Raw genomic sequence first — 27342 nt, 5'->3', positions numbered from 1 at the left:
GGTGTGCCATACACTGTGACTCCCCATTCCCCATCACCCCCCTTGTATTAGCTCATCTACTGTCTTCATATTAGAATTGAGTACATTGGATTCTTGCTTCTCCATTCTTGTGATGCTTTCCTAAGCAGAATGTGTTCCACCTCCATCCAGCTTAATACAAAAGGTATAGAGTCTCCATCGTTTTTAGTGGCTGAATATTCCATGGTATACATATACCATAGCTTGTTAATCCATTCCTGGGTTAGTGGGCATTTAGATTGTTTCCACATTTTGGCGATTGTAAATTGAGCTGCAATAAACAGTCTAGTGCAAGTGTCCTTATGATTTGTAAGCAATTGCTGGATAGCCTTCCAGAGGGTCTATAACACTGTGCATTCACCAGTGACAGGCATGTGTCCTGGTCTTCCTGGCGCCTCCCCACAGTGCAGGATACTAGTATCCTATTTATATCCAGGGGAGTAACAGTGTATTTCACTGTGGTTTATACTTGCATTTCCCTAGTGATTAACAAGGTAATAAATGTAGTTGTTACTGTGCTTCTTTGCTGTTTACAAATCGCCTGTGGCTCAGTGAGTAGGGCGCTGGCCCCATATGCCAAGGTGGCGGGTTCAAACCCAGCCCCGGCCAAACTGCAACAAAAAAATAGCCGGGCGTTGTGGCGGGCGCCTGTAGTTCCAGCTGCTCGGGAGGCTGAGGCAAGAGAATCGTGTAAGCCCAAGAGTTAGAGGTTGCTGTGAGTCGTGTGACGCCACGGCACTCTACCCGAGGACGGTACAGTGAGACTCTGTCTCTACAAAAAAAAAAAAAAAAATCTTCTTCAGTGAATGTCTGCTGGGATCTTCTTTTCTTCTCTTTGGTGTTCTGCCTTGAAAGTTCCAGCTACCAGTGTCTCTGCAGCTGAGGGAGTCTGCTGAGCTCTGTCTTTGGTGCTCCTCCCCACCTGGATCCCAGGAGCCTTGGGGCAGAGAGTTGAGCTTGGCCTCCCCGTGTGGGCCTCAAGCCACTTCCCTTTTCTCAAGGGTCTGAGCTCTGTGTGCCTGTCCTCCAGTGTCAGAAAACTGTTATCCCTTGTGTTGCATCTGGTATTCTGGTTGACTGAGATGGGTGGGTAGATCTAGTGCTAGCTCTTCCAGTTTGTCCAGCAGAAGACGTTCTAGAGCATCTGGGGGCCCCATAAGAACCCCTCTCTCAGAAGCTTCCCTGATGCCCTGGTTGAGAGCCTCTTCTTCCTCCAGGCTCCCAGGGTAATTGGGCCCTCTTGGCACCCTAGTGCCCTCTCCTGGTAGTAGGACCCTGATCTCACCTCTCTTGGTAGCAGGCTGGAGATATTTTAGTGTTGTCCTTTGTTTTACTTTACCCAATTAATTTTTGTTCAAAAATAAGTTGAGGGAGGAATGGCTGCGCTGTGACGGGCTCTAAAGTATATCTCACATACCCCCATCTGCTGATCCCACCATGCCACCTGCACACCTGGGTGGGCAAAGCCATGCTCCTAGCATAGGCTGCAGAACATCACAGACCCAGCCACAGCCATCTGTCTCCCCTGCGCTCCTGCTCTGTTCACATCTACCAGCATTAAAAAAAATTTTTTTTTATTTGGAAACTCTGTGACCCTTCATCCTGGTTGAGTCACAGTCAGTGATGCATTTCCGTGGGTGATCACAGGCCTCTTAATTTATCTTCTGTTGGTATACTGCAGTGCTTCTCAACCTGTGGGTCGCAACCCACAGGAACTATATTAAAGGGCCACAGCATTAGGAAGGTTGAGAACCACTGGTGTACTGTGTCCCTGCTCTCAGTAGCACCCACTTTCAAACCTTTCAAGTTTTGAGCCAGAGGTGGTTCACGTTTATTTTTTACCCACAAACATGAACTTTGCCCTGAGTAATGTCTGTACAGTGGGTTAAGATGCTCCCTCCTGCCTCCCTGTCTGCCCTTTGGTCTGGGACCCAGTCTGCTGAGAGTCCCGTCCAGGGAAGATGTGGCAGGTCATTGATCACTTCTAGCTTCTTACTGTTAGAACCAGCTGCTTTTTATAGTAGCAGAACTGTCCTTGTATTTCTCCCTGGTTTGTCCTCCAGTGTGCTAGAGTATATATTTTTAAAATATACCTTTCAAATGAAAATGTGACACACCTGCACAAATATGCCCGTAAGTGTGCAGCTTGATGAGTTGTCAGGGATCGGCTCCACCCAGTGGAGAAACAGGATGTCCTCAGGACCCCAGTGTGTGGCTCAGGGTCGGACAAGTGATGCCTTTGCACACGTAGTGTCCTTTGGATCACTGCACGTCTTCTTTCTTTATGGCTGAATGGCTCAGGGCAGTGCCCATGATGTCCTGGCCACCTCTTTGGGAATGCTTCAGCTTGTCAGCGTCTGCCTTCTGACCTCAGCTCAGTCCCAGTGGGAGACCCAGGACTGTCTCAACTTTGCTCCAAGTCAGATTTTTGCAATGATCCTGGTGGTTGGGATCTCTCTAAAATCTTGGTCTCCATTGTGTTTGCTCTATTTCCAAGCCTGGGGCCCTATAAGTGTTCGAGAAGCATGCTTTGTGTGTTGTTTTTGAGTTACTGATTGGATATGTTGGTTAGGATGGAGCCAGTAGTGGCGATGGACTCTTTAGATTGACACCTACCTGTTAGTCAAAAGTCTTTACTTCCATTTGACCAGCCAGTTATACATAAACTTATCTTTGGGCCCAAACTGTTCAGTCATGTCCTCACAGAACCCTGTTACCACATTCTGAAATTTCCTGAAATTGCCAGGACACTGCCTGGGCCTGGCCATCAGAGCCTAACTGCAAAGACTGAGGTCATCATGGCCTGACTTGTTCTCACCATGAGTTTGGACTGCTCACCACAGTCACCTCTCTGTTTCTGCAGCTCTTATGTGGCTTTCCTTTCACTTGCCAGGTCTGGGTGGGAGTTGTAGGAGAGAGGGGCTGGGCCTGGCACAGACTTACTTTCAGCCCTGCTGCTTCCTGATTGTCCTGGGCTTTTTCTGAGCTATGTCTGTAAAATGCTGGGGTTGCAAGGTTGCCCCGTGGCCAGCGTACACTGAAATGATGATGCATCAGACCTGGTGGTCCAGTGACCACCTTTGGGCTTAGGCCAGTGTGCTAGGAGTGACGTGCACCATGGTCACAGGGGGCTGTAATGCATATGCACTCTGGATGCATCTCTACTGGCTGGCCCCACTCAGTACCTTCCTGTTGCCCCTATGTTTGAGGTGGTGTCTGTGGCCTAGTGACCTGCAGTTGGAGTTCGATCTGGGAGAGATGCTAGGTTTCAGGGCCACTGGCCCTCACACAGCAGTCCAGAGGCAGAGCAGTGAGTGAGTATGGACTGGGGTTGGTTTCTGAGTGCCAAGGGTCTGCCTGGTGTGGTTTAGCTTCTAGTGCCAGGAAAGCACACACACGAGTAGCTTGGCAAACCAGGCAGCACTCATTAGGGACATGGGGTCAGTACTCTGCTGTTCCCAGCTGCTGGTGTGACCCCAGGTGCAGTAGGACTGTTTAGGGGTTCAGTTGGGACGTGCTGGTTCTGCTGCTGTGAGGAGGATGGTGTTCTGTGACACCCTGTTCCCTAGAACCCCAGGCTGGTCCTCTGTCTAGTACATGCCGTCTTCAGCAGCCTGGGGAAGGCTTCTGCCAGGCAAGCTTTGAGAGAGTTTGATTATGCTGTGGTGTCCAGAATTGGATGGGTCTCTAGGGGCCTGGCCCTGTGGGCCTCAGGTGAGCCAGGCAGTCTAAGTGGTTAAGGGGTTGTGTGCTGCTGCCTGGGTCCCCAGGGACTATGTCCACTGTGCCCTTATCTCATGACTGGCGGGGCCTCTTCCTCCATGTCCCCAACTCTATCATCTTCCTCACCCCGACATGTGTACACACACCTACTGCTTTATCTTCAGTCTTCGTCTCAGAGTCTTGCTCTATGATTATTCCATTCACCCAGTCCTGGCCTCACCCTGTCTCCTCCCTCTTCCCTCTCCTGTGGCCACCCCTCACAGTGTAGGCTCTCAATTCTTGTTCCACTCCTGAGCAGGCCCCAGAGACTTCTCCCACCTGTGCCTCCATGCTGCAGCCTGGGGAGTCTTGCAGAATATCAGGACACAGACAGCAAGGGCAGTGAGGACAAGGTCCAGGGCTTAGGGCACAGTTCAGGAAGAGGACAGTTATGCAGTTTTTCAGAGCAGAAAAGGGAGGGTGTGGGGACAAAGTGGGAGGGTCACTGAAAGTAAACACTCTGGTCATCTGTGATTTGTACTCTGTACCTTATCCTGTTTGTGCAGGTGTTGCATGTGGCTGTGGCCTGTGGCAGAGTGTCTTGTGCCTAAGCATATTCAGCTTCTCATTAATTCTCTTGCTGATAGGTATCTTGGCTGTTTCAGATTTGTCCTCTTGTGGCCCAAGTGAGGAGAGTTTAGTGCTTATCTGCTGTGGATGTGCTACCAGTTTCTTTGAATATATATGATTACTGAGTTATAGGGCATGCCAGTGTTAAACAGTAAGGAAATACTAAGTTATTTTCCAAATTAATTTACTAACTTTCATTCCCACCATCATTGTATGAGATAAAATTCAATTGATTTATATGCTTTCCAACTCTTAATATTCCTAAGATAGTTTTTGCCTATCAAAAGGATGCGAAGTGCTATTTTTTTGGTCTCGATTTGCATTTTCCTAATAAATAACAATGTTGATTACCTTGTTTTTTGTTTCCCGGCCATATGTGTTTCCTTTTCTGGGAAATGTTCACATCTAGCTCTCATTTTTATGTCATGTTGTGTGCTTTCCTGATGCCTATCAGGTAGAGAGATGTCATACCGGTGGGGGGTAGGGGCATCTCCTGTGGGGCAGAGTGAAAGCATCATGTGTTCAGAGTGGGCATGTGCTATGGGGAGGCTGTGAATTAGTACAGTGGGAAGAGGAGAGCCCTGCAATCATTTGGGCCTGGGGCTTCAGACCCTGCCCTTATTGACCACTGGGTGGGATTGGGGTGTACTTCAGTTCTGACCCTTGGTTTCTTTCTTCCTAAATGAAGACCAGTAAGAAAACCCACCTCCTAGGAGTGGACAGGTGGGCCAGTGAGCATGTCAGCAGGAAGATGGCCTGGTCTACCCAGGCAGCCTTCTACAGGCAACTGGTCTGCCCTCAGTGTATGGGACAACAGAAGCTCCTAGAGGAGGTGATCTGGGCTAGTTCTGCCTTCCAAAGGTGCCCCTTGCTTCTTGCCACCTGCTGGCAGAAGGAGCCTGTGTCACTCTAGGCTGGGGTGCTCTCTAGCTCTATGTGGTTAATCTTAGCCTCTCCATTTAAGGATTTGTGTGCCATTGGCTCATAGATCTCGATGAACATATCATTTCCTACCTAAGAGGGGCATTCTCCAGCAGGGCCTGGTGAGGTCGCCATGTTCCTGCTTCTCCCCAGCCTGCCTGGTGGCTGTGCCAGGGCTCTGGTGCTCAGGTGGGGCCGGGGAAGCCAACTTTGAGGAAGATCTTCCCTGGTCCACAAGAATGTAAGCTTTGATACTTAATGTATGCATCATATACATTGTACGATGATACATATGTATCATCATAATGTATGATACTTAATGTCAGCATCTTCATGGGTAGGTTTTGGTTTTTGTTGTTGTTCAGTTCTGGAGATCTTATATCAGGAGGATACATCATCGCAACGATGAGATAATTTTCCCTACGTTGCAACGATGAGATGATTTTCCCTATGTTGCTGGTGCCTCCTTCTGTCATAGTCTCAGTCCTGTGAGCATTGGCTCACACACAGGGCTGCAGAGGGGTGAAGAGCTTTCTCTAATGCCCCAGCCTGGTATAAAGGGGACTTGCTCCCAGGAGGTAAATGCTCCAGTGTCTGGGGTTTGGCTGAGTTTTAGAAAAATGTCCTGTTGCAAAAGGCCATTCTCCCATGGCCCCTGGGGCCATGGCATTCAAATTTCCCTTTCCCACAGGCCTTCAGGAGCTTATGCTTGGGTCCCCGCAGAAGGTCCCTGGAGGCCATGTGCACAGTGTATCTGGCATCCTACCCAGGAGATGGTGCAGGAGAGCAGCAGAAAGTTACCAGAGCTGAGTTTGAGTCTAGAGCCTTCCCTGGGCAGGAGCTTTCCCTTTGGGAGATGGGTCCCCATGCTCTGTGCTGCGTGGCCTCTCAGACCCTGTGGGTTGCTGATGGGGTGAGAGAGGGAGAATACTTTTGTACTTGGGCTGGTGGAGGCACTTGCCACATAGTTTCCCAGCAGTGGCCATGCAGCTCACTGGGTAGGTTTATTTTGCATTAATTTCTGGGAAGTGAGACTGGCCCAGGATCCTGGCTACCTTCCATGCTCCTACACGTGGGCTCTGGGATTATGTGCACCCTGTAGTTAGGACTGCTCTGGCAAAGGCCAGGGCACCCTGTCAAGGTTGTGGCCACAGGGATACTGTCCTCAGCAAGGAGCCAAGCTCCATGACCGTGGCCCAGACTTGGTTTCCTTCCTGGTTAGGAAAAGACTGCTGGGTTCTTCGGGCCCAGCATGGCCCTGTTGGCTTAGTCTGGGTTGCCTTGCTTCTCAACCCTTAGGTGAGGTGTGGGCCAGGTGCTGTTGGGGGCAGTGTGGGGAGAAAGACTCTCCCTGCCTGTACCTTGGGATCCTGTACAGTGGTGGACATGGGTGGGCAGCTTCAGAGACTTTCTGAGATGTGGCCTCTGTCAGCAAAGACACCTTAATCAGTTCTTCCAGAGCATGAGCCTGCTGGAAGGAGGAGAGCTATTTCCCTGCTATCTTGGGGCTCTAGAACTAGTCCTGGACATCTCCCTTCTCTTCCACGGCAGTTCTTTGGTCCCTGTCAGGACAGTCTGTGTCCACTTGCTATCTGTAGTTGGTTTCTAGAGGCAAGTCTTAGGGAGGACTTTGCGTTCTCTTATGCTACTTGCTGTCCACCTCCAGACAGTGGGATTCGCGGGCCTCCTTGTGCAGCAGCTCTGGCCCTGCCCACTATGCCAGCCGTCTGCTGCCCGCTGTCCAGCTCCCAGATGCCATTTGCTCAGCAGGGAGCATAGGCCGTGGGGTAGTGGGAGGTATGTCCACTACAGCCCAGAGCAGAGGCTTGGGTGGCTGACAGCCTCCAACCCACTTTCTGTCTCATCTTACAGGCTCAGCTGTCACAGGCCCTGGAGGAGCTGGGAGGCCAGAAACAGAGAGCAGACATGGTAAGTCTTGAGATGGGCATTTGTTTGCTGCTTCTTTGGCACAGGGCAGTTCAAGGTTTAGGACACCTTGGATCTTGGGTCCCTAGTAGGAACTTATCCTGGCCTGTCTCCAGTGGGACTTGGCCTGCAGGTGTAAGGGTGCTGTACAAGGTCATGCTATTGAGACAGAGCAGATGTGAATATCTGTGTGAGCCATGATGAGCCTGGGGCTGCTGAAGTGGACATCCTCTGGGCTCAGGCTTTACTCTGTGCCAAAGATGTAGGGTCTTTAGCATGTATTTATCTGCCACATGCAGTTTTATTTCCTCACTAATTACGCAGTCATACTTTTAAGGTATGATTTCTCCTCAGACTGTGTCAGCCCTGTGCTTGCTTAGTTTGGCTGTGGCTGAGCTTGTGCAGTATAAGCTCCTGGTGACCTCGGGCCAGAACTTTCCTTGGGTTTCTTGACTACCAGTGTTAAAAGGTTTTCTGAGCATTTCAGGGAATGAAAGGCTTTGCTTTTGAAGTGTTTTGGCCTAAACAAAATGTGATCACGCACTATGCTGCCCTGCCTTGGCCTGGTCTGGGAAGGACAGGGGGAGGCCACAGGCTGAGGTACCGTCAGCACTGGGGCTCCAGGACCTGCGACATGGGCTAGCTTCGTGCTCCCGAGTCCTTGCCAGCTTGGATCCTTTGTCCTGCATCTGGCAGGGTTGCCGTGTGGGTCAGTTGAAATGAATTTGCTACATAAATTGTCGAGCTAGTCACACAGCCTGCTGTGGGCATTATTGTTGGTCCTTCCTGAAAGAGAAGGGTTGAGAGGGTCAGAAATCTGCCCCCTCTGGAGCCAGGGCACAGGGGCCAAGAAGGAGAATGAGGCTGGCCCAGCACCAGAGCCTGGGTACTGGCTGGGTACTGCTAGTGTGTCTGTGGCAGCATAACAGGAGCCCGGCCACTACTGGCCAGCATAGTAGAATGTGAGGCTGTTTGCTCAGCAGGTACTTTAGGACAGCTACTCCAGAGAGGTTCCCCCCCTCCTGGAGCTCATGTTGTTGATGTAGTTCAAGGATGAATGGACAGAAAAGTAAGATAGACTTTTAGGTGGTAGTGAGTGTGAGAAGGATAGTGCCTTGGGGAAGGATAGTCCTGTGGGGGTTAGGGCCCTGCAAAGTGTCCTTGAAGCTGGGAGAATCAATGAGGGCTTGTGCAGCAGGCACTGGACAGCAGAGTCTAGGACTCTGAAAGTGGAAGTTGGCTGGGGTGCCCTTGAGCAGCAGGATTGGGGGTACACAGAAGTGAATGCCAGCAGGCAGGCCTAAGGCCATGGTGAGGACGTGATTTCCCAAGGCTAGAGGGAAGACCTGCTTCCCACCTGTATGAGGGTGACTGGCTACTCTAAAGGGATCATGCCTGGGGTGCATGCAACCTGGGGCAGACTGCAGTGGTTCAGCTACACTGCAGGCAGATGTAGCTTAGGCTGAGCATGGGGGCTGGGAGACTGGGCTATTTGTGGGTTCTGGCTGGGTGGGGTCATGGCATGGGATGGACATTGGAGGGAAAGGTCTATGGGACATCAACTCTGGATGGTGATATATTTCCATCCTTAGGAGTGAGTAGCTAGCAGAGAAGACAGAGCCTAGGACTTGAATCTTCTTAAGCCCAGCTCCAGCATCCTGGTCTGGGGAAATAGCCATGAGTTGGGGGGCCTGGGGAGGGCAAGTCCATTCACAGAGCCCTGGAAAAGGAAGCGTTTCAAGTGGACAGCTACCAGCTCCTGCCAAGAAAATCTGTAAGAGAAGTAGAGGGTTGCGTCTGAATGATTAATGGTCTTGGTGAGAGCTGTTTCCAGTGGAGGCCAGGGAGCCGTGAACATTGACAGCACTTGTGAGGTGCTTGCTTAAAGGGCCTGAAGAGTGGCCTGGAGCTGGATGGAGAGAGATTTATTTTACCTGACTGACAGAGCACCCCAGTAGGGCCAGACCATGTGTCCAGGAGCGGGAGGCATGTGCACTGCAGACTGTTTCTTCCCTCTCCTAATCTGAAGTGTGGTGTTAGGTGGGGTGGGGATGGGGTTGTCAGGAGGGGGCTGGCTGCTCTGGACCCTTTGGGCCCACCTGAGATTTACAGTGTGAACTGGAAGCACGGCTGGTCAGTTGTTTGTCCACCGTGTTCAGGTGCTTCCTGGTGAACCCAGAATACTGGGTCATGGACTTAATCGGGGCTAGGTCTGCCAAGTACAGGGCATAGCGGTGATGTGATACTCTGCCAGATGAAGTGGGGAGCAAGCTCCCAGGTGGCCTTGCAGGGCATCCTTTTATTGTTTATGTGCTGTAGAATCTGAGTGTGAGCCATGCTTATCTTTAGGGTGTAGAAATACCAGTGAGTTTGTTGTTTCTTTTTTCTCTGTGTTTTGTACAGTGAACGTTCACTGTTGAAATAATTTGATGGGGAACCCATCATAACTGTGTTGACTAAGTCTTGTGACCCTCAGAGTGGTTCAGAAAGCAACTTAGGATTGCTGAGTAGACTGTGGGGTCTGGTGCACCAACAACAGCAAGTGATGAGTGAGAGAGAGCTGAGTAAACTGAGTGGAGGGTGGTACTTAAGCAGTAGTGAATGCTGGGCACCCTGGGGTGGCTGGAGCAAACCCATATCCAAGGCTTCACCAACTGCATCCCTCATACCTCCATCCATGGTTGTCGGGGATACAGCCCTGGTGTCTGCACCATCTCTTAGTCTGCAGCTCCTTTACCCACTGTCTTCTAACGCAAAGTCAGTTTGCTGTTTAGGAAAGAAGAAAAAATTTAAACATTGTGAGCTAATTGCAGATGACAAGACAAAGGCAGTTTGACTTTCTGTTATTAATTAACAAACTCATACTAATTAGTAAGCATAAGTACAATTCAGGCTTTTTCTCTTAAATGTAATTAGTATTACAAGGAAAGATGTCCTGGGCTATAGTTTTATCATTAACATACTTCACCCTAATTAGATGTGGCCAGCTAGAGAAATGAGTCTTTTGATTACAACTATAAAAAAAATCCTCTAATATTTTATATACTTAAAGGAGTGAGAATTGAAGATTTTCTGATTTAAGAGGAATTATAACTGCTCATAGCTCTGTGTGATTAAGTAGTCTTCCTTGAATCCCATGTTTCCCTAGCTGTTCCTCCTGACGCTGCCCCTTGTACCCTGAGGTGGGTCTGCCCCATGGAAGGGGCACCAAGGCCTGGCTAGACACTTTCTGTTACTCAGCTTCCTTTGTTCCTTCTCTAAGATGAACAGGGTGTCAAGGCTGCTTTGTGCCCAGCCCTACAACAAAGACTTTATGGGAAGATTCTGAAACCAGATGACCATCAGTAGGGCAGGTCCCATGGTCCCATGTGGAGAAGACCTAAGTGCTCTGTGAGCCTCTCTTCTGGCATCTATTTCACCTCCTCCAGCCTCAGGCTTCTCATGGGAAGGTAAGGGCTGCGTGGAGGTCTGCCAGGCCATGCACACCCCAAGACTGTGATAGATCTTGTGTACCCTAGGCACCTTGTGTGTGGAGATCTGTGGGGCTGTGCAAATCCAGGTCTCTGCATAGATCACTGCAGAGGCTGTACACACCCGAGGCCTGTGTGGAGATCTGTGGGACCATATGCACCAAGGAAGCATGCATGACTGTTATGTCTGTCACTGGCAGTGCTGGTGCTAAGGATGATGAGTGGAGCAGAGGTGAGTGTTCCTTGGTGCTTACTAATCATCATCCCCGCCCCCAAAATCTGGTCTTATCACAGCCTTCCAGTGTGGTCAGCTGCCTCCTGGTAAATTATTATAAGAACCTGCTGGTTCTTAGAAATGATTGCACCTCATTTCACTTCTGGATTCCTCCTGTCACATGTCTAAGCGCCTCTATGACTAGAGAGCCTTGTGCATGCTGGGTTTGCTGGGGAGGTGACCCCTGGGGTAAACAGGGCAGTTTCTGCACCGGCTAGTGGCACCCTTCTGATTTCAGGCAACCAGTTCAGTTCATGCCCCACCAGCACACCTGACACCATGTGCTCTGGTGTGAGTGTCCTGAGCTTGGAGAAGCTCTTCTGGCTAGGAATGCTCTATGTCCAGAGCAGATGCCCCAGAGTCTGGGCTCATGGCCTCTTGTCACTGTCCTTGTCTCCCAGCACTTGGATACAGCCTCTCTAACCCGCCACCTTGGAGCTTCTGTATCTTTTTTTCATCCCACATGGCCTGGGGCCCATTCCTCCTGCCATAAGCCACGCTTGCTGACTCACTTGCTGCGTGACCACAGACAGGCCCACCACCTTGTCCTCAGCTGGAGAGAGAGAGTAACAGTTTCATGGAAGCCTCACAAGGCTAGATGAGTTTATGTATTGAAGAGATCTAGGCTTTGCGTGGAATTTTGTTGCATGAGGATACAGGCTTGCTCTTTCTCTGACGGGCCTCAGTGGAGGCAGATTCAGGGCTCTCTGCCTATTCTCTCATTGAAGTTTCCTTGTTTGGGGGCTTTTTCTTAGTGCATGCTGGCAAGGCTCTTCCATGGAAAAGGACAGAATAGTACAGACCAAGGTAAGCATCACATTGAACTGGTTGTCTTTAAATGCCCCTTGCATTTGAGCTAAATGTATCTAATTCAGCAAATATTTACCAAACATCTCTTCTTGGCTGTCATGCTGGGAGAACAGACTCTGGCCTTTTGTCTCAGTTTGTGCAGCAGCTATGATAGAAATACCACAGACTGAGGGCTTAACAATAGATTTATTGGTAAGGTTCATGATTGAGGTACTGTCTGGTTTGGCAGCCAGCAAGGCTTCCTAATTGTGGTCTGTGGTTTCTCGCCATTTCCTCACCTTGGGGAAGGAGTGAAAGAGCTGTCTGGGCTCCAGATTAGACTACATAGCGTTGCCTCCCAGGATTTCAGCATATGAATGAGGGCACTGTCAGTCTGTGGTACCTGCCTTTCCTTCCTGCTGCAGGTACTTAGATGTCTTCACCTACGCACTTGAGGGGGAACTGCCCCTCACACACCAGGTGACATCCTCTCCACTGAGCCCCCCCATGCTGTGCACCCCTTGCCAATCTGACCACATCATCCTACTGTGCCCTTCCATGTAGTTAGTTCCTTATACTGTTCCCGCGCCTAGAATATCTTCAGTCTTGCAGAGCCTCACTCCCCTTTGAAACTGAGTTGGACATTTCCTCTGGCTCACCCTTTGGAGCTTGTCCACTTGGAGACAGATGCACTCTTCCCATCTGCCTTATTGGACACACAGTCCTCGTTATTGCTGCCACTGTCCCTGCCATTGCCCTGGGTGTGGCACATATGTTTTGGTTTACATGGGCTACCTCACTGAAATCCCCATAGCAAACTCCCAAGCTGATGAGTCTCGTGGTTCCAGATACTCAGACAAGGCACGAGGCACAGTGAGGTTGGTGGCATGCCACATTCACATGTATAGCTGGCAGATGGCACCTGGGTGTTCAAATCCAACAGCATTTTTTTTTTCATCAGTTACTAAGCATAATGGCCTCCAGTTCCATCCCAGTTGCTGCAAAAGACATACTTTATTCCTTCTTATCACTGAGCAGTATTCCATGGTGCATACATACCATATTTTCTTTGTCTGCTTATCACTTAGTGGGTACTTAGGGTTGATTCCGTATCTTTGTGATTGTGAATTGTGCTGCAGTGAACATGCAGATACAGGTACCTTTTTGATATAATGATTTCTTTTCCTCCATGTAGAACCACAGTAGTGGGATTACAAGATCAAATGGTAGGTCTACTTTTAGTTCTTTGAGAAATCTCCACACTGATCTGCATGGAGGTTATACTGTTTCTATTTCTACTAACAGTGTGTAAGTGTTTCTTCTTCACCACATCTGTGCCAACTTGTATTGTTTTTTTGACTTTTTAGTAATGGCCATTCTAATTGGAATAAGATGAAATCTCATTGTGCTTTTAATTTGCATTTCCCTGATGATTTGTCATGTTGAACATTTTTTCATATGGTTCTTGGCCATTTACATATATCTTTTGGGAAATCCCTATTCATGTCATTTTCCCACTTTAATGAGATTGTTTTTCTTTTTCTAAGTTGTTTGAGTTCCTTGTGGATTCTGGATATTAGTCCTTTGTTGGACACATAGTTTGAAAATATTTTCTCACTCTGTTGATTGTCTTTTTACTATTTTGATTATTTGTTTTGCTGGATCAGTCTGTTCCTGAGTCCCAGAAACTTTAATTTTCAAAATGATTTTAACAGTAAATACACTGTATTTTAAGGTAATATATTAACAAATAATATTTGAATAGAAATGTAAGTTAATAAAATTAACAATATAAAAACTTAGAAATATAAAGGCCTGTTTTGTCACAATTGAGCACTTGGTTCAAGACATACCCCTCACTGTTCACAAATTCCTTAAACTCCTTTACAAACTTTTCTGATGCTCCCGAATTAGAACTGGCAGCCTCTCTGTGAATAACAACACTATGGATCCGTTATTTTCTTAAAGTTCTCAAATCACCCTCTACTGGCTTTAAACTCCTCCTTTTGAACGCTACTATCAGGCGTGCCTTTCACTAAATTGTTGTGGAAGACCTGAGACAAATTATTGTCTCAGAAATCACATTCCCAACCAGCTGTTTTTCGTTAATACAAACTAAGAGGAGTTTTTCTATCTCTTCCATACTTCGATCTTCTAGAGGTCAGCATTGTAACCCCTTTCACCACATCGGCTGCTTTGATAGCTTCTTTATTTTTTTAAAATCATACAAATAGTCTATTTAGGCATCCCGAACATAGTAGCGAGATCAGCCACCCATGTACCGCTTTCAAGCTTAGCAATAAAGTCTTAACTTCAATTGTAGTTCTAAAACTTCACTCTTATTTTCCTCACTACACTTTTTAGGACCCATGGCAGATATACTTAGTTGTTATTATGTTAAAAAACACACACACACAAAAACAGGTACAAAAGCATAAAATTAGCAGCAAAAATCTCACAAGATGCTTTCACTACAGCTTCCAATGACAAACTGAATGACAAAGTGTATGGGTGGCCTGAGCACTGGGGAGACACCCACAAAACACATGAACAATGTGCTGGGCATTCCGATTCCAAAGCAGCTTTCAGATTTCAGGCAAAATGTGCTTGAATTTTTTCATATATATATATATTTGTGTGTGTGTGTGTGTGTGTGTGTAGTTTTTGGCCGGGGCTAGGTTTGAACCCACCACCTCTGGCATATGGGACCGGCGCCCTACTCCTTGAGCCACAGGCGCCGTCCAGTGCTTGAATTTTTTCATTTGGATTCCAAATTGTTTGTGTTCTGGGGCATTTGGATTCTGGAGGCAATACTGTATATGGTTTTATTTCTGAGTTCTCTGTCCTGCTGCATTGGATCACAATATTTAGATCCCTGCTCCTCCTGCAAAAAACAGAAGACAATATCCTAGGGCAGAGTAAGTTTGTTTTCATCTGGACAGGACAACACCTCATGTGGGAGAGCTACCTGAGCCTCATGGTATATTTGATGTGGTGTGACCTTTTTATTTTCTTTCTCAGAATTATGTTAGATATTTTCATATTTTCTCTTCCCGGTAGTCTTTAGAGTTAGCTTTCCAAGTTTCACAGAAGCTCTTTTGGAATTGCCTTGGCTTATAGGCTAACATGAGACAGCAGTTCTTTGCGTTTGACCCTCAGGGAGCATGTTATTCCCTGTGTTAGGGTCTCCTCTTCTGGGCTTTACTTGGGTTGTCTTCTTCCAGTGAGTCTTGCCTATTCCTGGGTTTTTTTTTTTTTTATAATTCTGGTTATGTGTGTGCTGCGTTTTATTTAACTGCTGTCATGGGGTGAAGAGAAGGTGGTCACTTTGGACTTGGAGCAGTGAAAAATCCTATGTACTCCACCCCACAAGATAAAATGATATAGTCTATAATAACCACAAGAAAAGAAATTGGTTAATTTATCTTTTAAAATTACGGGAGTCATTCTACATAGGGGAACAGTCCTGCCCTCATATTTTTCTATGATCCAGACTTCCCATGTCTACAGTGGCTCTCTCTGACTTAGTGTGTTCTCAGCTGCCATTTTCTTATTGTTGCCACATTGAGTGCTTCTGCCCCTGCCTCATCACTAGACCCACAGCATCCACCCCTGCATAGCATTGTCTCTTGTGGGCATGTCCCAGGGAAAGGGGCAGGAACTTCAGTGTCATTTCCGGAACCAGCTCCCTCCTTCTCCCCATGGCTATTTCTGTGGCATACCACATTCCCTGCTGCCTCCCTGCTCCTGAGAGCTCACACTGCCACTGTGTCTGCTCTGTTCTTCCAACACTTGAACTTTGGCTTTGACTGGGTAGCCTGGGGACTGGTGTTCACCTGTGATCATTAGGCAGCCTGCCAGCATTCTCAAGCACCCCTAGCAGAGCCTGGAGCCACACAAGAGGTCTTCACAGGATGGAGTAGCTCCAGATGGACTAGAAACGTGATCACAGGGTTGGGACTATTGGGAGGAAGGCCCTTTTTGTAGGGAGACCTTTCAAATTCACTTGTTTCTTCTAAGCAAGACTGCTTTATCCAGCATATGGGGTACAAAGTCCATGCAGTTGTCTAGCAACTGTTGTTATGTGCTTGTGTTTTTCTGGAGAGAGGGATTTCAGTTTCACTGGAGTTTCAAAGGGTTTCTGAAACCTCCCCCTCCCTAATATCAGCAACTGCTGTTGTAGCAGAAGCATCCTGTTTGATTCCAGTGAAGGTTCTAGAGCCCTTTGGAAGTACATGCACACAGGCACCCCCACCAGGCCCAAACACACCTCCTCAAGTGTAAATGGCTTTGAACTGGGGTAGAGGGGGAGGTTTTGGGTGGCAGAAACCACCACTGATGTGGTCAGTGCCTCCCCATGTACCACACAGGGGTGAGCTATCTGTGCCACTCCAGCTTTGTTTCTGGCATTTTCTGGGTTCCTCCAGTCCCCCCTGGGGTCTCCCTGCACCTCCTACTTAGAGCTGGCATAGGAGATTGCTCCCTGTGCACTTGTCACCTGCTGTCCAGCTGCCCTGTCCCTCTGGAGCTATAAGTCTTCCACAGCCTATTCCCTAGGGTGGACACCTGAAGATGCTGCTAGAGTTCTTTTTCTTGGCAAACATGTCAGCTTAAGAAATGATGAGCTAGTCTTCTAGGATGAAATTTAGCTTGGATGTACTTTCTAGCTGCCCTTGTTTTCCTGTAGAGAAGGTATTTCCCAGCTCAGGTGACCAGCTGTGCTCATGGGGAAATACCCGGGGAAGCGTTAGTGGCTGCCTATAGCTCACCACACCTGGTGTCTCCCTCCAGCTGGAGTGGAGATAGGGGAGGTGAGATCATTTCCACCCCTCACCAAAAAGCAGGTCATAGCAGAGACCTTCTTGTGTGCTAGCAGGTCCAATAAGGATCTGAAAGGTGGCCTCTAACCAGGATTCCTAGTCCTAACCTCTGCATCATTTCTTCCTTTGGAGACCTGAAACACATACCCAGATTGAGTCCCTGAAATGCAAGTGCCTGGCTTGCGCCTTGAGCTCTTTAAGGTACTGGAGCTCAACTCCATTACCACCATTTGTGTTCCTTGGCACGGACTGAGGCTCAGAAGTGTGGAGTAAATGAATGATGGGACAGTGTGCTCCATGTGCACACATGGCTGTCCTTACTCTGGAGCTCTACAGAACAACAAATGACAGGGAGGAGGGAGCATAGTTGTGTGGAATTAGGTAAGGCTCCTAGATCAATCCTGCATCCTCTCAAATTAAACCAGAGCACATGGCCTCTATGTAAAGGTTATGCCGAGTGGGCCATGAGCATCATTAATGTTAAAATTTGATGAAGCTTTGGAGCCAGCCTTGCTCTTTTCTTTTTTTTTTTGGCCGGGGTTAGGGTTTGAACCCACCACCTTCGGCATATTGGGCCGGCACCCTACTCGTTGAGCCACAGGTGCCACCTCAGCCTTGCTCTTTTCAAAGAGGGAAGAAACTCTTTGGCAGAGATGTATAAGCACCCTTGGAAGAGTGGGCACAGCGGTGAGAGGTGACACCTGGAGCTGGTTAACTTTGAAGCTAGAGCTGCTGCTGGGGAGTCTCCTCAGCCTTTGGCAGCTCCCCAGGGGAGCCCTGTCTTCCGTGTCCTGCTCCCTTGGGCTTCCGAGCCATTCACATGTGGCTTTGAGAGCCCTATCTGCCAGGGTCAGGTGGCTCCCATCCCTGGGGTCTCTGGACTCTCCGAGCCTGTGCTCCCTTCTCAGGAAAACTGCCTGTTGCCCTAAAACCAAGCAGTTGTTTCATCAGTCCCACCATTGAGTTCTATAAATTAGACCAAAATCTGAGTCTCTGAGATCAACAAAATTAATAAACCTCTACTAAAAGTAATCAGAAGAAAAAAAGAGAGAAGATACAGCTTATCAATATTAGGATTGAGAGGTGACATTAGCGTTTATTTTCTGTTTTTTTTAATGAGAGCCATCCTAGTGGGTGTGAAGTAGCATCTCAGTATAGAGTTTCGATTTGTAACCCTGACGATGAATGATTCTTGAAGCTTCTCTACATGCACTTATTGGCCATTTGCGTATCTTCTGTGAAAAATGTCTCTTCAGCTTCTTTGCCCATTTTAAAATTGGGTTGTCTTTTTGTTTAGATTTTTTGTTGTTTAGATGGCAGAGTTCTTTATATATTCTGGATATTAGACCCTTATCAGATGATTTGCAAATATTTTCCTCATTCAGATTATTTTTTCATCTGGGATAATGTTCTTTGGCATACAAAAGTTTTTACTTTCATTGGATACATTTTATCTATTTTGTTACTGTTGTTATATTTTGATGGGGTGTCTAGGAGACTATTGCCAGATCCAATGTCAAGAAGATTCACTCTGACGGTTCCTTTCATGAATTTCATGATTTTAGCTCTTAGCTTTAAATTCTGATGCATTTTGTGTACATTTTTGAATATGGTGTTAGGTAAGCGTTCAGCTTCATTCTTTTGCGTGTGGATTTTCATTTGTCTTAATACTATTTGTGGAAAAGATTATTCTTTCCCTATTCAATGACTATGACACTCTTGTTGAAAACGAGTGGACCTTTGATAACGTAGGTTTATTTTTGGATTCACAATTCTGTTTTGTTAATCTGTGTATCTGTCCTTATGCTAGTACCACATTGCCTTGTTTACTGTAGCTTTGTAGTAAGTTTTGAAATTGATGTGGCTCTTTCAACCTCATTCTTTTTTTTTTCAAGACTGGCTCGCTATTCAGGGTCTCCTGCTGTTTCATGTGAATTTTAGGATCAACTTTTCCATTTCTACAAAAAAGATACCTGGGATTTTAACAGTATTGCGTTAAATTTGTAGATCACTTTGGGGAGTGTTACTGTTTTAATACCATTAAGTCTTCCAACCCATGAACACAGAAACAGAAGTCTTTCTATTTACTTAAGTTTTCTTTAATTTCTTTGAGCAATGTTTTATTGTTTTTAATATACAAGTCTTTCACCTCCTTGGTTAAACTTGTTCATAACTATTCTCTTTGATGGCTATTGTGAGTAGGATTGTTTTCTTAATTTCTTTATGGGATTGTTCATTGCTAGTATATAGAAATGCCACAGATTTTTTTTGTATTTATCTTGCCTCCAACAACTTTGCTGACCTTGTTTATTAGCTCTAATAGATTTTTTGGATTCTTTTAGGATTTTCTGTATATAACATGCCATCTGTGTATTCCTTTTATTTCTTGCTCTTATCTAATTGACCTGTCTAGAAGTTCTCATGCAGTATTGAATAGCAGTGGTAAAGATGAGCATTCATATTTTTTTTCCTGAGTCCAGGGGAAAGCTTTCAGTTTTCATCATTTAGTGTGATGTTAGCTGTGAGTTTTTCTTATATGACTTTTATCATACTGCAGAAGTTCCTTCTTATTCCTATTTTATTGAGTTATTTTTATCATTAATAGAACATCGAATTTGTCTTATACTTTTTCTTTCTCAATTGCCATGATCACGTGGGTTTTTTACTTCACTCTGTCAATACGGTATATTATATGAATTGATTTTTCTATGTTCAGTCACCATTGCATTCCTTTTATAATTCCCTCTTAGTCTTGGTATACAATTCTTTTAGTATTCTGCTAGATTCAGTTTGATAGTATCTTGTAGGGGATGTTTGTATCTATATTCATCAGGATTATTAGTCTTCATTTTCTTTTATTATAATGTCTTTTTTTTTTTTTTTTAAGACAAATTCTTACTCTGCTGCCCAGGCTGAGTGGAGTGGTATTGTCATAGCTCACTTACAACAAGCTTTTGGGTTCAAATTATCTTCTTGCCTTAGTCTCTCGTGTAGCTGGAAATATAGGTACACATCACCATGCTTGGCTAATTTTATTTTTTATTTTTTGTAGAGACAGAGTCTCATTATGTTGTTTAAACTGGCCTAAAACTCCTGTGCTCAAGTGATCCTTCAGCCGTCAAGTGATCCTCCAGCCCTCAACCTCCCAATGTGCTAGGATTTGGGTGTGAGCCACTGTACCCGCCCTTTCTTCTTTAAATATTTCAATGCTTGGTAGAATTCACCAGTAAAGCCATGTGGTCCTGGAGATAAATATATTTTGTGTGTGGGGGGGTGAGTTTGGGAAATCTTAGATTACTGATTTAGTCTCTTCACTTGTTAGGTCTGTAGAGATTCTCTGTTTCTTCAAGCAATTTATATGTTCTTAAGAATCTGTCCATTTCATCAAGATTATTTAATACTAACAGGCATGCAGTTGCTCATTGTATCCTCTAGCAATTCTTTCTGTTTAAGGTCAGCAATAATGTCCCCACTCTCATTTCTGATTTTAGTAACTTTTTTCTCTTTTTTTCATAGTCTAGCTAAAGATTGTCCATCTTGTTAATCTTCACTTTTTGATTGACAGTTTTGTTTTGTTTTTTTCTTTCAGGTCTTGAAAGATGTTATTCCACTGACTTCTTGCTCTCATTGTCTGTAACAGCAATTCTGCTGTCATTCTTGTACCTCTGTTTTTTTTTTTTTTTTGGCCGGGGCTGGGTTTGAACCCACCACCTCCGGCATAAGGGACCGGCGCTCTAGTCCTTGAGCCACAGGCGCCACCCTCTTGTACCTCTCTTATGTAACGTGTCTGTTTTTCTCTGTTGTTTTTAAGACTGTTTCTTTATCACTGATTTTAACAATTTGATTATGATGTTCTTTGGCTTTTTCTTCATGTTTCTATTTTGTGCTTGGAGCTTTTTGAGTTTCTTAGATCTGTGCATTTTTTTGTTGTTATCATTTTGGAAAGGCCTCCTTCAGAGACTCCAGATAACCTTATTTAAGATGCTTGGATTCATTTTTTTAAATGATTTTTCTTCCCTTTTTCATGTGAACTAGTAGCTTTGCTCTGTCTCCACGTTCCTTGTTTTTTTTCTTAATTAATGCGCCATTAAAGTCACACATTTGTTTTTAAATTTCAGTTTTATAGTTTTCATCTAAATAAATTTGCTTGGGTCTTTTTATTTTTCTTCCACATCTCTTTTGAACTTTAAAAATTATGGATTTCAGTTACATTACAGTTTTAAAGTCCTCTGCTAATTCTAACACCTGTGTTGGTTCTAAGTTGGTTTTGATTGATTTTTTTTTTCTCATTATGTGCCCTTTTTTTTTTTTACCACTTTTAAGTTTTGATTTGATACCTTAATTATGGACTTTATCATACTAAGTGCTTTGTGTTTTTATATACCTACAAATAATCTTAAGCTTTGTCTAGGTATATAGTTAAGTTACATGGAAACAGTAGATCCTTTCAGATGGTGTTTTTATGATGTTTCAGGCTGTCTGGAACAGTTCTTATCCAGAGCTAATGACATCCCACTCTTGATTGCTCTGCCCTATCCCTGTGGTTTACGAGGTTTCCTTGGCCTGGGTGCTTTCTCTGGTCCTTCCATGTTCAGTCCTTGGCCCTGGGGAGTTTTCTCACCACATGTGCTAATCTGTTTTCTGCTGAGTACTTGAGGCGGCTGTTCTGTGTGCCAGCATCGCGTGTGCTGGTGGCTTCAGCCTTTCCACCTTCCTGGCTGCAGCTCCTCCATGCAAGGCTCACCCTGTGGCTTTCTGTCTTTTGCTGTTCTTTGTTGTCTGTTGTCCAGTGACTTGAAAAGCCTTGTTTTCTATATATTGTCCGTTTTTGTTTATTTCAAATGGGAGATTCAGTTCCATCTTTGTTCTGAGAGGGCACAGAAAAGGGCCACTTGGGAGACCCCAGGCAGGAGTCATAGAGGTCATGGTAGAAAGGTCCCTCTAGGCGGTCAAGCAGGGCTCTTGCTCTTGCCAGGCTTTGGGGTCATGTCATAGAGGAAGTAGCTGTCTCTGAGTTATATGAGGAGGAATAGGAAGGTCTAGGCACCCACTTGGTCTGCACTTGCCGTGGTCCTGCTTTCTGGAGCCTGGTGTGGGCGCAAAGTTTGATCTTCTGGAGACAGGCTTGATGCTAGGAATGCCCAAAGCATGCACAGGGTCTTCTCCATGAGAAAATGCTCTCTGTGCTCCTATCCTATCAGGCTTGTTATACAGCTGGGTAACACTGGAAGCACCAGGCAATTCTTCCACAAGATTTCAGGGAGCTTATATATTATTGCTTTACTGTCATCCACAATGTACAGATTTGTAGGAGTAAATGAAGGAAATATAATTTCATGTACTGAGCACTTCCTTGTAGTCAAGCCCTGGGGGAGGCCTGTGAGCAGCTGATTAGGACCCAGACTTGGCCACGAAGGCTCTTCCCTGCCCTTTTTATGCCAGTGGGACACCAGTCTCCTGTCTATGATCTGAAGTCTCATTGGTCTGGCTGCTCCAAGAGCTTACCACTCCATGGATCCCTGCAAGGATGGGACAGAGAGAGCCAGTTGTGCTTGGAGTGATGCAGCCAGGGCACAGTCTTGCTCTGTGACCTTTATAAATGACAAACAAATTTTCTCCTTCCTGTTGAGGGAAGCACTTAATCAAGGATGGCAGACTTATTGCATGGTAGTCTCTGGCTTTTTGAAGGAATTTTTACATCTTTATAGATATTTCATTAAGCTCTGAAGTCTATTGATACAAAAAAAGTGTCCTTCAGACATGGTGCTGCCTCCTGGGCTGCGGTCAGCCTAGGGACTCCCTTGTCATGTTCTCTGCCCATCCTCTCATCTCCATTCACATTGTGCCGGCCAGCTTCTTGTGTTCTTCCCACATATTTCTGGTAGAGTTTTCAGCAATGGGTGGTAAGGAGTGGGGCTGACTTCAGAGGGTCCCAGTGGAGCCCTTTGGGTGGCTCTAGCCTATGCCTTCTTGCTTCAAGAGCTCCCAGCAAGAGGACCCTGGTGACTGACCAGAGCTTGCCCTCCCAGTGTCTCCCACCTCACTCTTCCTAGATTTCCTAGTCTCCTAGATTTTGGTACTCCTGCCTTTACCCATACTGTCCATCTGCATGGCTGCTTGCCTGCTTGCCCCTCCTGCCTTGGTCCATGGGCTTGAGGCAAATGTTCCACGTATCTCTCCATCCTTTCTGTGAAGCTGTGCCGCCATGACTGTCTGATTCCTGATTAGCTCAGCCTCCTAGCTTAGAGTCTCCCTGTGAAATAGCTGTAAGGTGGCTACTCTAAGTGGCACATTGGGCCATGTGGCAGATGCCAGTGCCTTGTCACACTACCTGCAATACACATTTCTGAAATGATGGACAGTGTTTGGTTGAGTTCTGAATAAAAGAAAAGATCTTCTCTTGGTATAGCCATAGTTGCCTTCCTACAGAATTCACAGAGACTGTATGAAAGTATGCCAGAAGCACTTTATGCTTCTTTATCAAAGGTGTTAGTTTCTAGGGCTGGGCTTAGATCCTTATAAATAGCTTCTGCACCTGTGTAAATGTTGGCAGGAAATTTGGAGGTTATGCAGCACAGGAGAGCATTCTTCCTCCTGAAGGCTTGTCCTGCACATTGCAGCTTATTGTATTCCTGCTCACCATTAGAATCCCCTTCAGCATTGATGACCAGAAAGTGTCCCCAGGGTGAAGTACTGCCATACCCTTCAGAGCCATTGTCATGGCTGCTTTTAGCATGGTTCTTCAGTGAAAAGCTTGCCTTTGAGGACTGTGGGAAGTCTGAGAACCCCAGGGCTGGGAAGTGGGATGTGTTGGACTCAAAGTGTGGGAGTTTAGCTGAGGTGAGCTCACCTTGTGGCTCTGGTGTGTGTGGTGGGGAATCCTGCAGAGTGGTTCAGAGAGTAGTTGTCTCTGAGCAGTCAGGACACCAGGGGCTGGGAAGCCAGGGCTCCTGGAGGCTGGTCATTTCTCCTGCTTCGGAGCCCTTTGGTGGCCTTCCTTCTGCCCCTGCCCAACTGCATGAGGCTCAAAAGAGGACCCTTACCTCCTTGGTGATAAGAAGGAAGGAGCTGGCCTTGGGAGTAAAATTCATCCTCCATGTCTTGGTGGAAGACTGTGTCTGAAGGTGGTGACCCAAAAGAAGTATTGGGCCCATGATAGGGTGAGTTTGATGTCCATGTAGACACTGCACCCTGGTGGGCAGGGCGGGGCAGGGGTGGACACTGCATCCTGATGGACAGAGTAGGGGTAGATGTTGTACCCTGGTGGGCAGAGTAGGGTCATGGGTGGACACTGTACCCTGGCAGAAAAGGTGGTGCAGAAGTAGACTGCACCCTGATGGGCAGGGCAGGGAGGACGTATACCCTGACCCAGGCCCTCTGGTCTGTAGCCATTTGCCCCCTTGGGTGGGATAGAGACCAGCCCTGTTTGCCCATAGGCTTCTGGGTGTCTCTCTTCCCTGGTGGTCAGAATAGCAGCATATGGGACTGAGAAGTCTGTGGTGACAGAAAGCAGGGACCCAGTGAGTGCTCCTGGGCTGTGATTTCAGAGTTATTTTCATAAGTTTTTCAGTTTTCTTGTCTTTGTCCATAATTGGTATGTCCCTCATCAATATGGTAATGGTTTGGTCTGGTCTAGGTCACGGTGGGCAGACTTCAGCCCAGGGGCTAGATCTTGCCCACTGCAGGTTCCTTAAGTAAGACTTTGTTGAGATCTAGCCACACCCATTCATTCGTGCATTGCCGTGGCTTCTCTGTTTCACCTTGCAGAGGCCAGATGGCCTCCTGGCCCTTTCCAGTGGGAGTTGTCTGACCCCAGGCATAGGTAATATTTAAAGGCAGTGTGGTGGGGTGCACTGTCTTGAGCCTATAATCCCAGCACACTGGGAGGCTGAGGTGGGATGATCACCAAGAGTTTGAGACCCGTCTGGGCAATGGTGAGACTTTTTCTCCACACAAAAAAAAAGAAAGAAAGAAAAATTAGCTGGTCAAGGTGGTATACACCAATAATCCCAGCTACTTAGGAGGATGAGGCAGGAGGATCACTTGAGCCCAGGAGTTCAGGGTTACAGTGAGCTATGATAATGCCATTGAACACCAGCCTGTGTAACAGAGCAAGACCCTATCTCATTTAAAAAACAAGTTAATAAATAAAAGCATTACCACTCTTCAATTCCCGGGCTTGATCCAAACCTGGGGAGGCCTGGCTTTGGGTGTCAGAAAATAGAGTCCAAAAGCTCTGTGCCCTTTCCTGAGGTGCAGGACCCAGGCCTCGGCTGAGTACTTCCAGCCTCCCTACCATAGTCCACAGGTAAAGGTGAGCCGGCAGGGATCCTAGAGGGAGGCATGGCCATGTATCTGCCACAGCTGGGCTTGCCCTTGCCTGTGCAAACCAGTGGGAAGACTTTGTTGCATCCCAGTTGTTGTAGATGCCACAGGACCCTGCTGGCTGGCCCTCCTGTGGGGTGGTGTCAGGGCCCATGGCTGGTGAAGAGGCTGAGAGGCCACCCAGGGCCAAGAACTTTGCCCCACAAGATGACCAAAACAGGATTCTAGAGAGCAGAACTATGAAGGTGACTGAATTCCTTGCAAAGTCTGGTATCCCCAGAGCCCTGGAGATGGAGTGGTGAGGAGGTAGATTGATCTCTCAGAAGCTCGCCATAGGACATTAAGTCCATATGTTTGTAGTTCGTGCTGCAGGGGAGAAGTTCAGGTGTGTGCTGGGGGATGACAAAGTGAGAGGCACAAGTGCTGGTTTGCTTTGGGAAGGAAATGCTGGCTGGCTGGTCTCCTGTTTGTTAAATATGACCTGGGCTCTTCCTATGTATGTATCTTTTTAAGTGTTTACTTAAATAACTAAGTAAATATTACATGTGCATGGTGCAAAACAAAGGAAGCAAAAGGAGGTGAAATAGTAAAACTCAGGTGCCTTCTTGTCCATGTCCTCTAGTTCCTTCTGGGAACAGGCCGTGTTGCCCATTTCTTAGGTGTCTTGGAAGAGAGATTCTATTTGCTGGTTTCACTAATGTGTCATCTAATTTCTTCCTTGAGGAGTCCTAAGTATAGCCATTATTATCCCTGTGTGGAAGTAGAGAAAGACTCAGAGAGTTTTATACAGTCTGCTTCAGGACAGGTGGTGGTTTTGGTGTTGACCCCAGTCTCTGTGGCACTGTGGCCTGAGTTCTTCCCAGGTGTGGGTTGCCCTCATCGGGGCCGTGCTAAGCGCTCCAGTGCCCTGCCCACAGGACTAGGGGCCAGCAGAACTCGTCAGCTGTGGGGTAGCCCCCCATCCTGGCAGAGTGTGTGCAGAGGTCAGATTGCGATGGGGTCTGTGCGACTTTGGGAATGCTTCAGCTTTCTCATCCGCAGAATTATCAGAGCCTTTGAGAACTGCAGATCTCCTAGTGGGGACCTTACTGTGCGCTCTGCTCTACCCCCAGTGTGAGGTGACGGTGCAGCCAGGCTCACAGGCCACTACCACTCCAGATGGTACCTCTAGGACCATGGCAGAAAGCCCCTTCTCCCAGGCATTCTGTTCATTTGGAGCAGGCACAGCTGGTAGTTATGCCTCTTAATTTAAGAGAGTGAGGCTAGAGAAAGGAATATAAATTTGTGTATTAATGTTAGAGATTAGAAATGGGTAGAGCAGCTTTCTGTCTGGGTGGTTAAATTTGAATGAAACAGAGAGATATTTGGGGTAACTAAAAAAACTGCCCTTTAGCAGTGGCAGGCCAGGGCCCCTGGCCCAGTGTGCATGCCTTGTGGACCTCACCCATACCTCACCCATGTGTTACCTGACAGGATTTGGAGGCGGTGGGGGTGGGAGGGTCGTCCATGTTCCTGGCAGCAGGCAAGCCTCCATGGAAGTCTTTGCCTTTGGAATCCTTTTTGAGGGCCATTAAGTGTGTTTTGGGGGCTTCATGGTTTTAAGGCATTTAGAGGGTCTCTCATAAGATGTGATCCTTGTGTTCTTTTTTTTTTTTTAAACCAATGCTATAGACAGATTTTTCTCAGTGAAGTATGAAATAGTTGCAGACTGTAATATTAATGCATTTCCAGTTTTGTCTTCTTGTGCAAAGTAACAGCAAAGTGGACTGGCTTATGTTGCCAGGAAGGGAGCTGGTAACAAATATCTCTCCTCTTGGTATGGAGCAGACTTGGCTGGCCCACAGAAACCAGGGCAGGCCCCTGAGACCTTGTCTAGCCCTCTCAGTTCATGTGGGAATCTGGGCCCAAGAGTGTTGGGATGGGCTTGTAGCCATACTGAACAGGAGTATGTGAGAGTTAGAGAGTGTGAGTGTGTGTGCAAGACAGTAAAAGTGAGGCTATGAGTATAAGAGATGAGTGTGGGTAAAGAAGGAATCAGGCACAGGCCTGGGCAGTGCATGGTCCAACACATGTTGAGTCTCTGCTGTGGGCCATGCTTGTGCTGGGCACTTTAAGTTTCTGACTCAAGTGGAAACCTCAAGGTCAGAGAATATCATCCCCCTTTTAGGTGCAGGATGAGTTACAGCCTGGGCACAAGAGATCACAGGTATTTCCTCTGTCCCCATATGTCCTGGTGTTGTTGTCTCAGCCTTGCACACTGGTCCTCCATTTGGGCACCTTCCAGCTTGTCTCAGTGAGAAGGGCCAGAGAAGAGAGGGCATAGGGGACAGACAGATCAGGACTTCCAGGGGTCCCATGGCAATGCAGTGGCTGCTGAGGGCTGTTTGCTAAGGTCCTCCCCAAGACCCTCACTCAGTTCACATCTTCCCACAGCCTGCCTCTTATTGAATAAGGATTTCCTCCTTTC

General features: G+C 46.8%; 1 protein-coding gene across 7 annotated transcripts in view; it reads left to right on the top strand.

Annotated features, from left to right (window-relative positions):
• MAD1L1 (mitotic arrest deficient 1 like 1) overlaps positions 1–27342 on the top strand; it is a 472925-nt gene that overhangs the window by 250155 nt on the left and 195428 nt on the right. For 5 of the 7 annotated variants that reach the window (XM_053555531.1, XM_053555533.1, XM_053555530.1 and 2 more), the window contains one exon: positions 7144–7200. The exons of 1 other annotated variant lie outside the window; for it this stretch is intronic. In XM_053555531.1, the coding sequence (XP_053411506.1) occupies positions 7144–7200 (57 nt within the window). Of the gene's footprint in view, positions 1–6419; positions 6571–7143; positions 7201–27342 lie in introns of those variants that run through there. One more of the 7 variants, XM_053555536.1, reaches the window with a different exon arrangement.

The sequence above is a fragment of the Nycticebus coucang genome, chromosome 12 (assembly GCF_027406575.1).
Source record: "Nycticebus coucang isolate mNycCou1 chromosome 12, mNycCou1.pri, whole genome shotgun sequence".
Lineage (NCBI taxonomy): Eukaryota > Metazoa > Chordata > Mammalia > Primates > Lorisidae > Nycticebus > Nycticebus coucang.
Note: the sequence above shows the minus strand (reverse complement) of the source record. Positions and strands in the feature narration are given on the sequence as shown.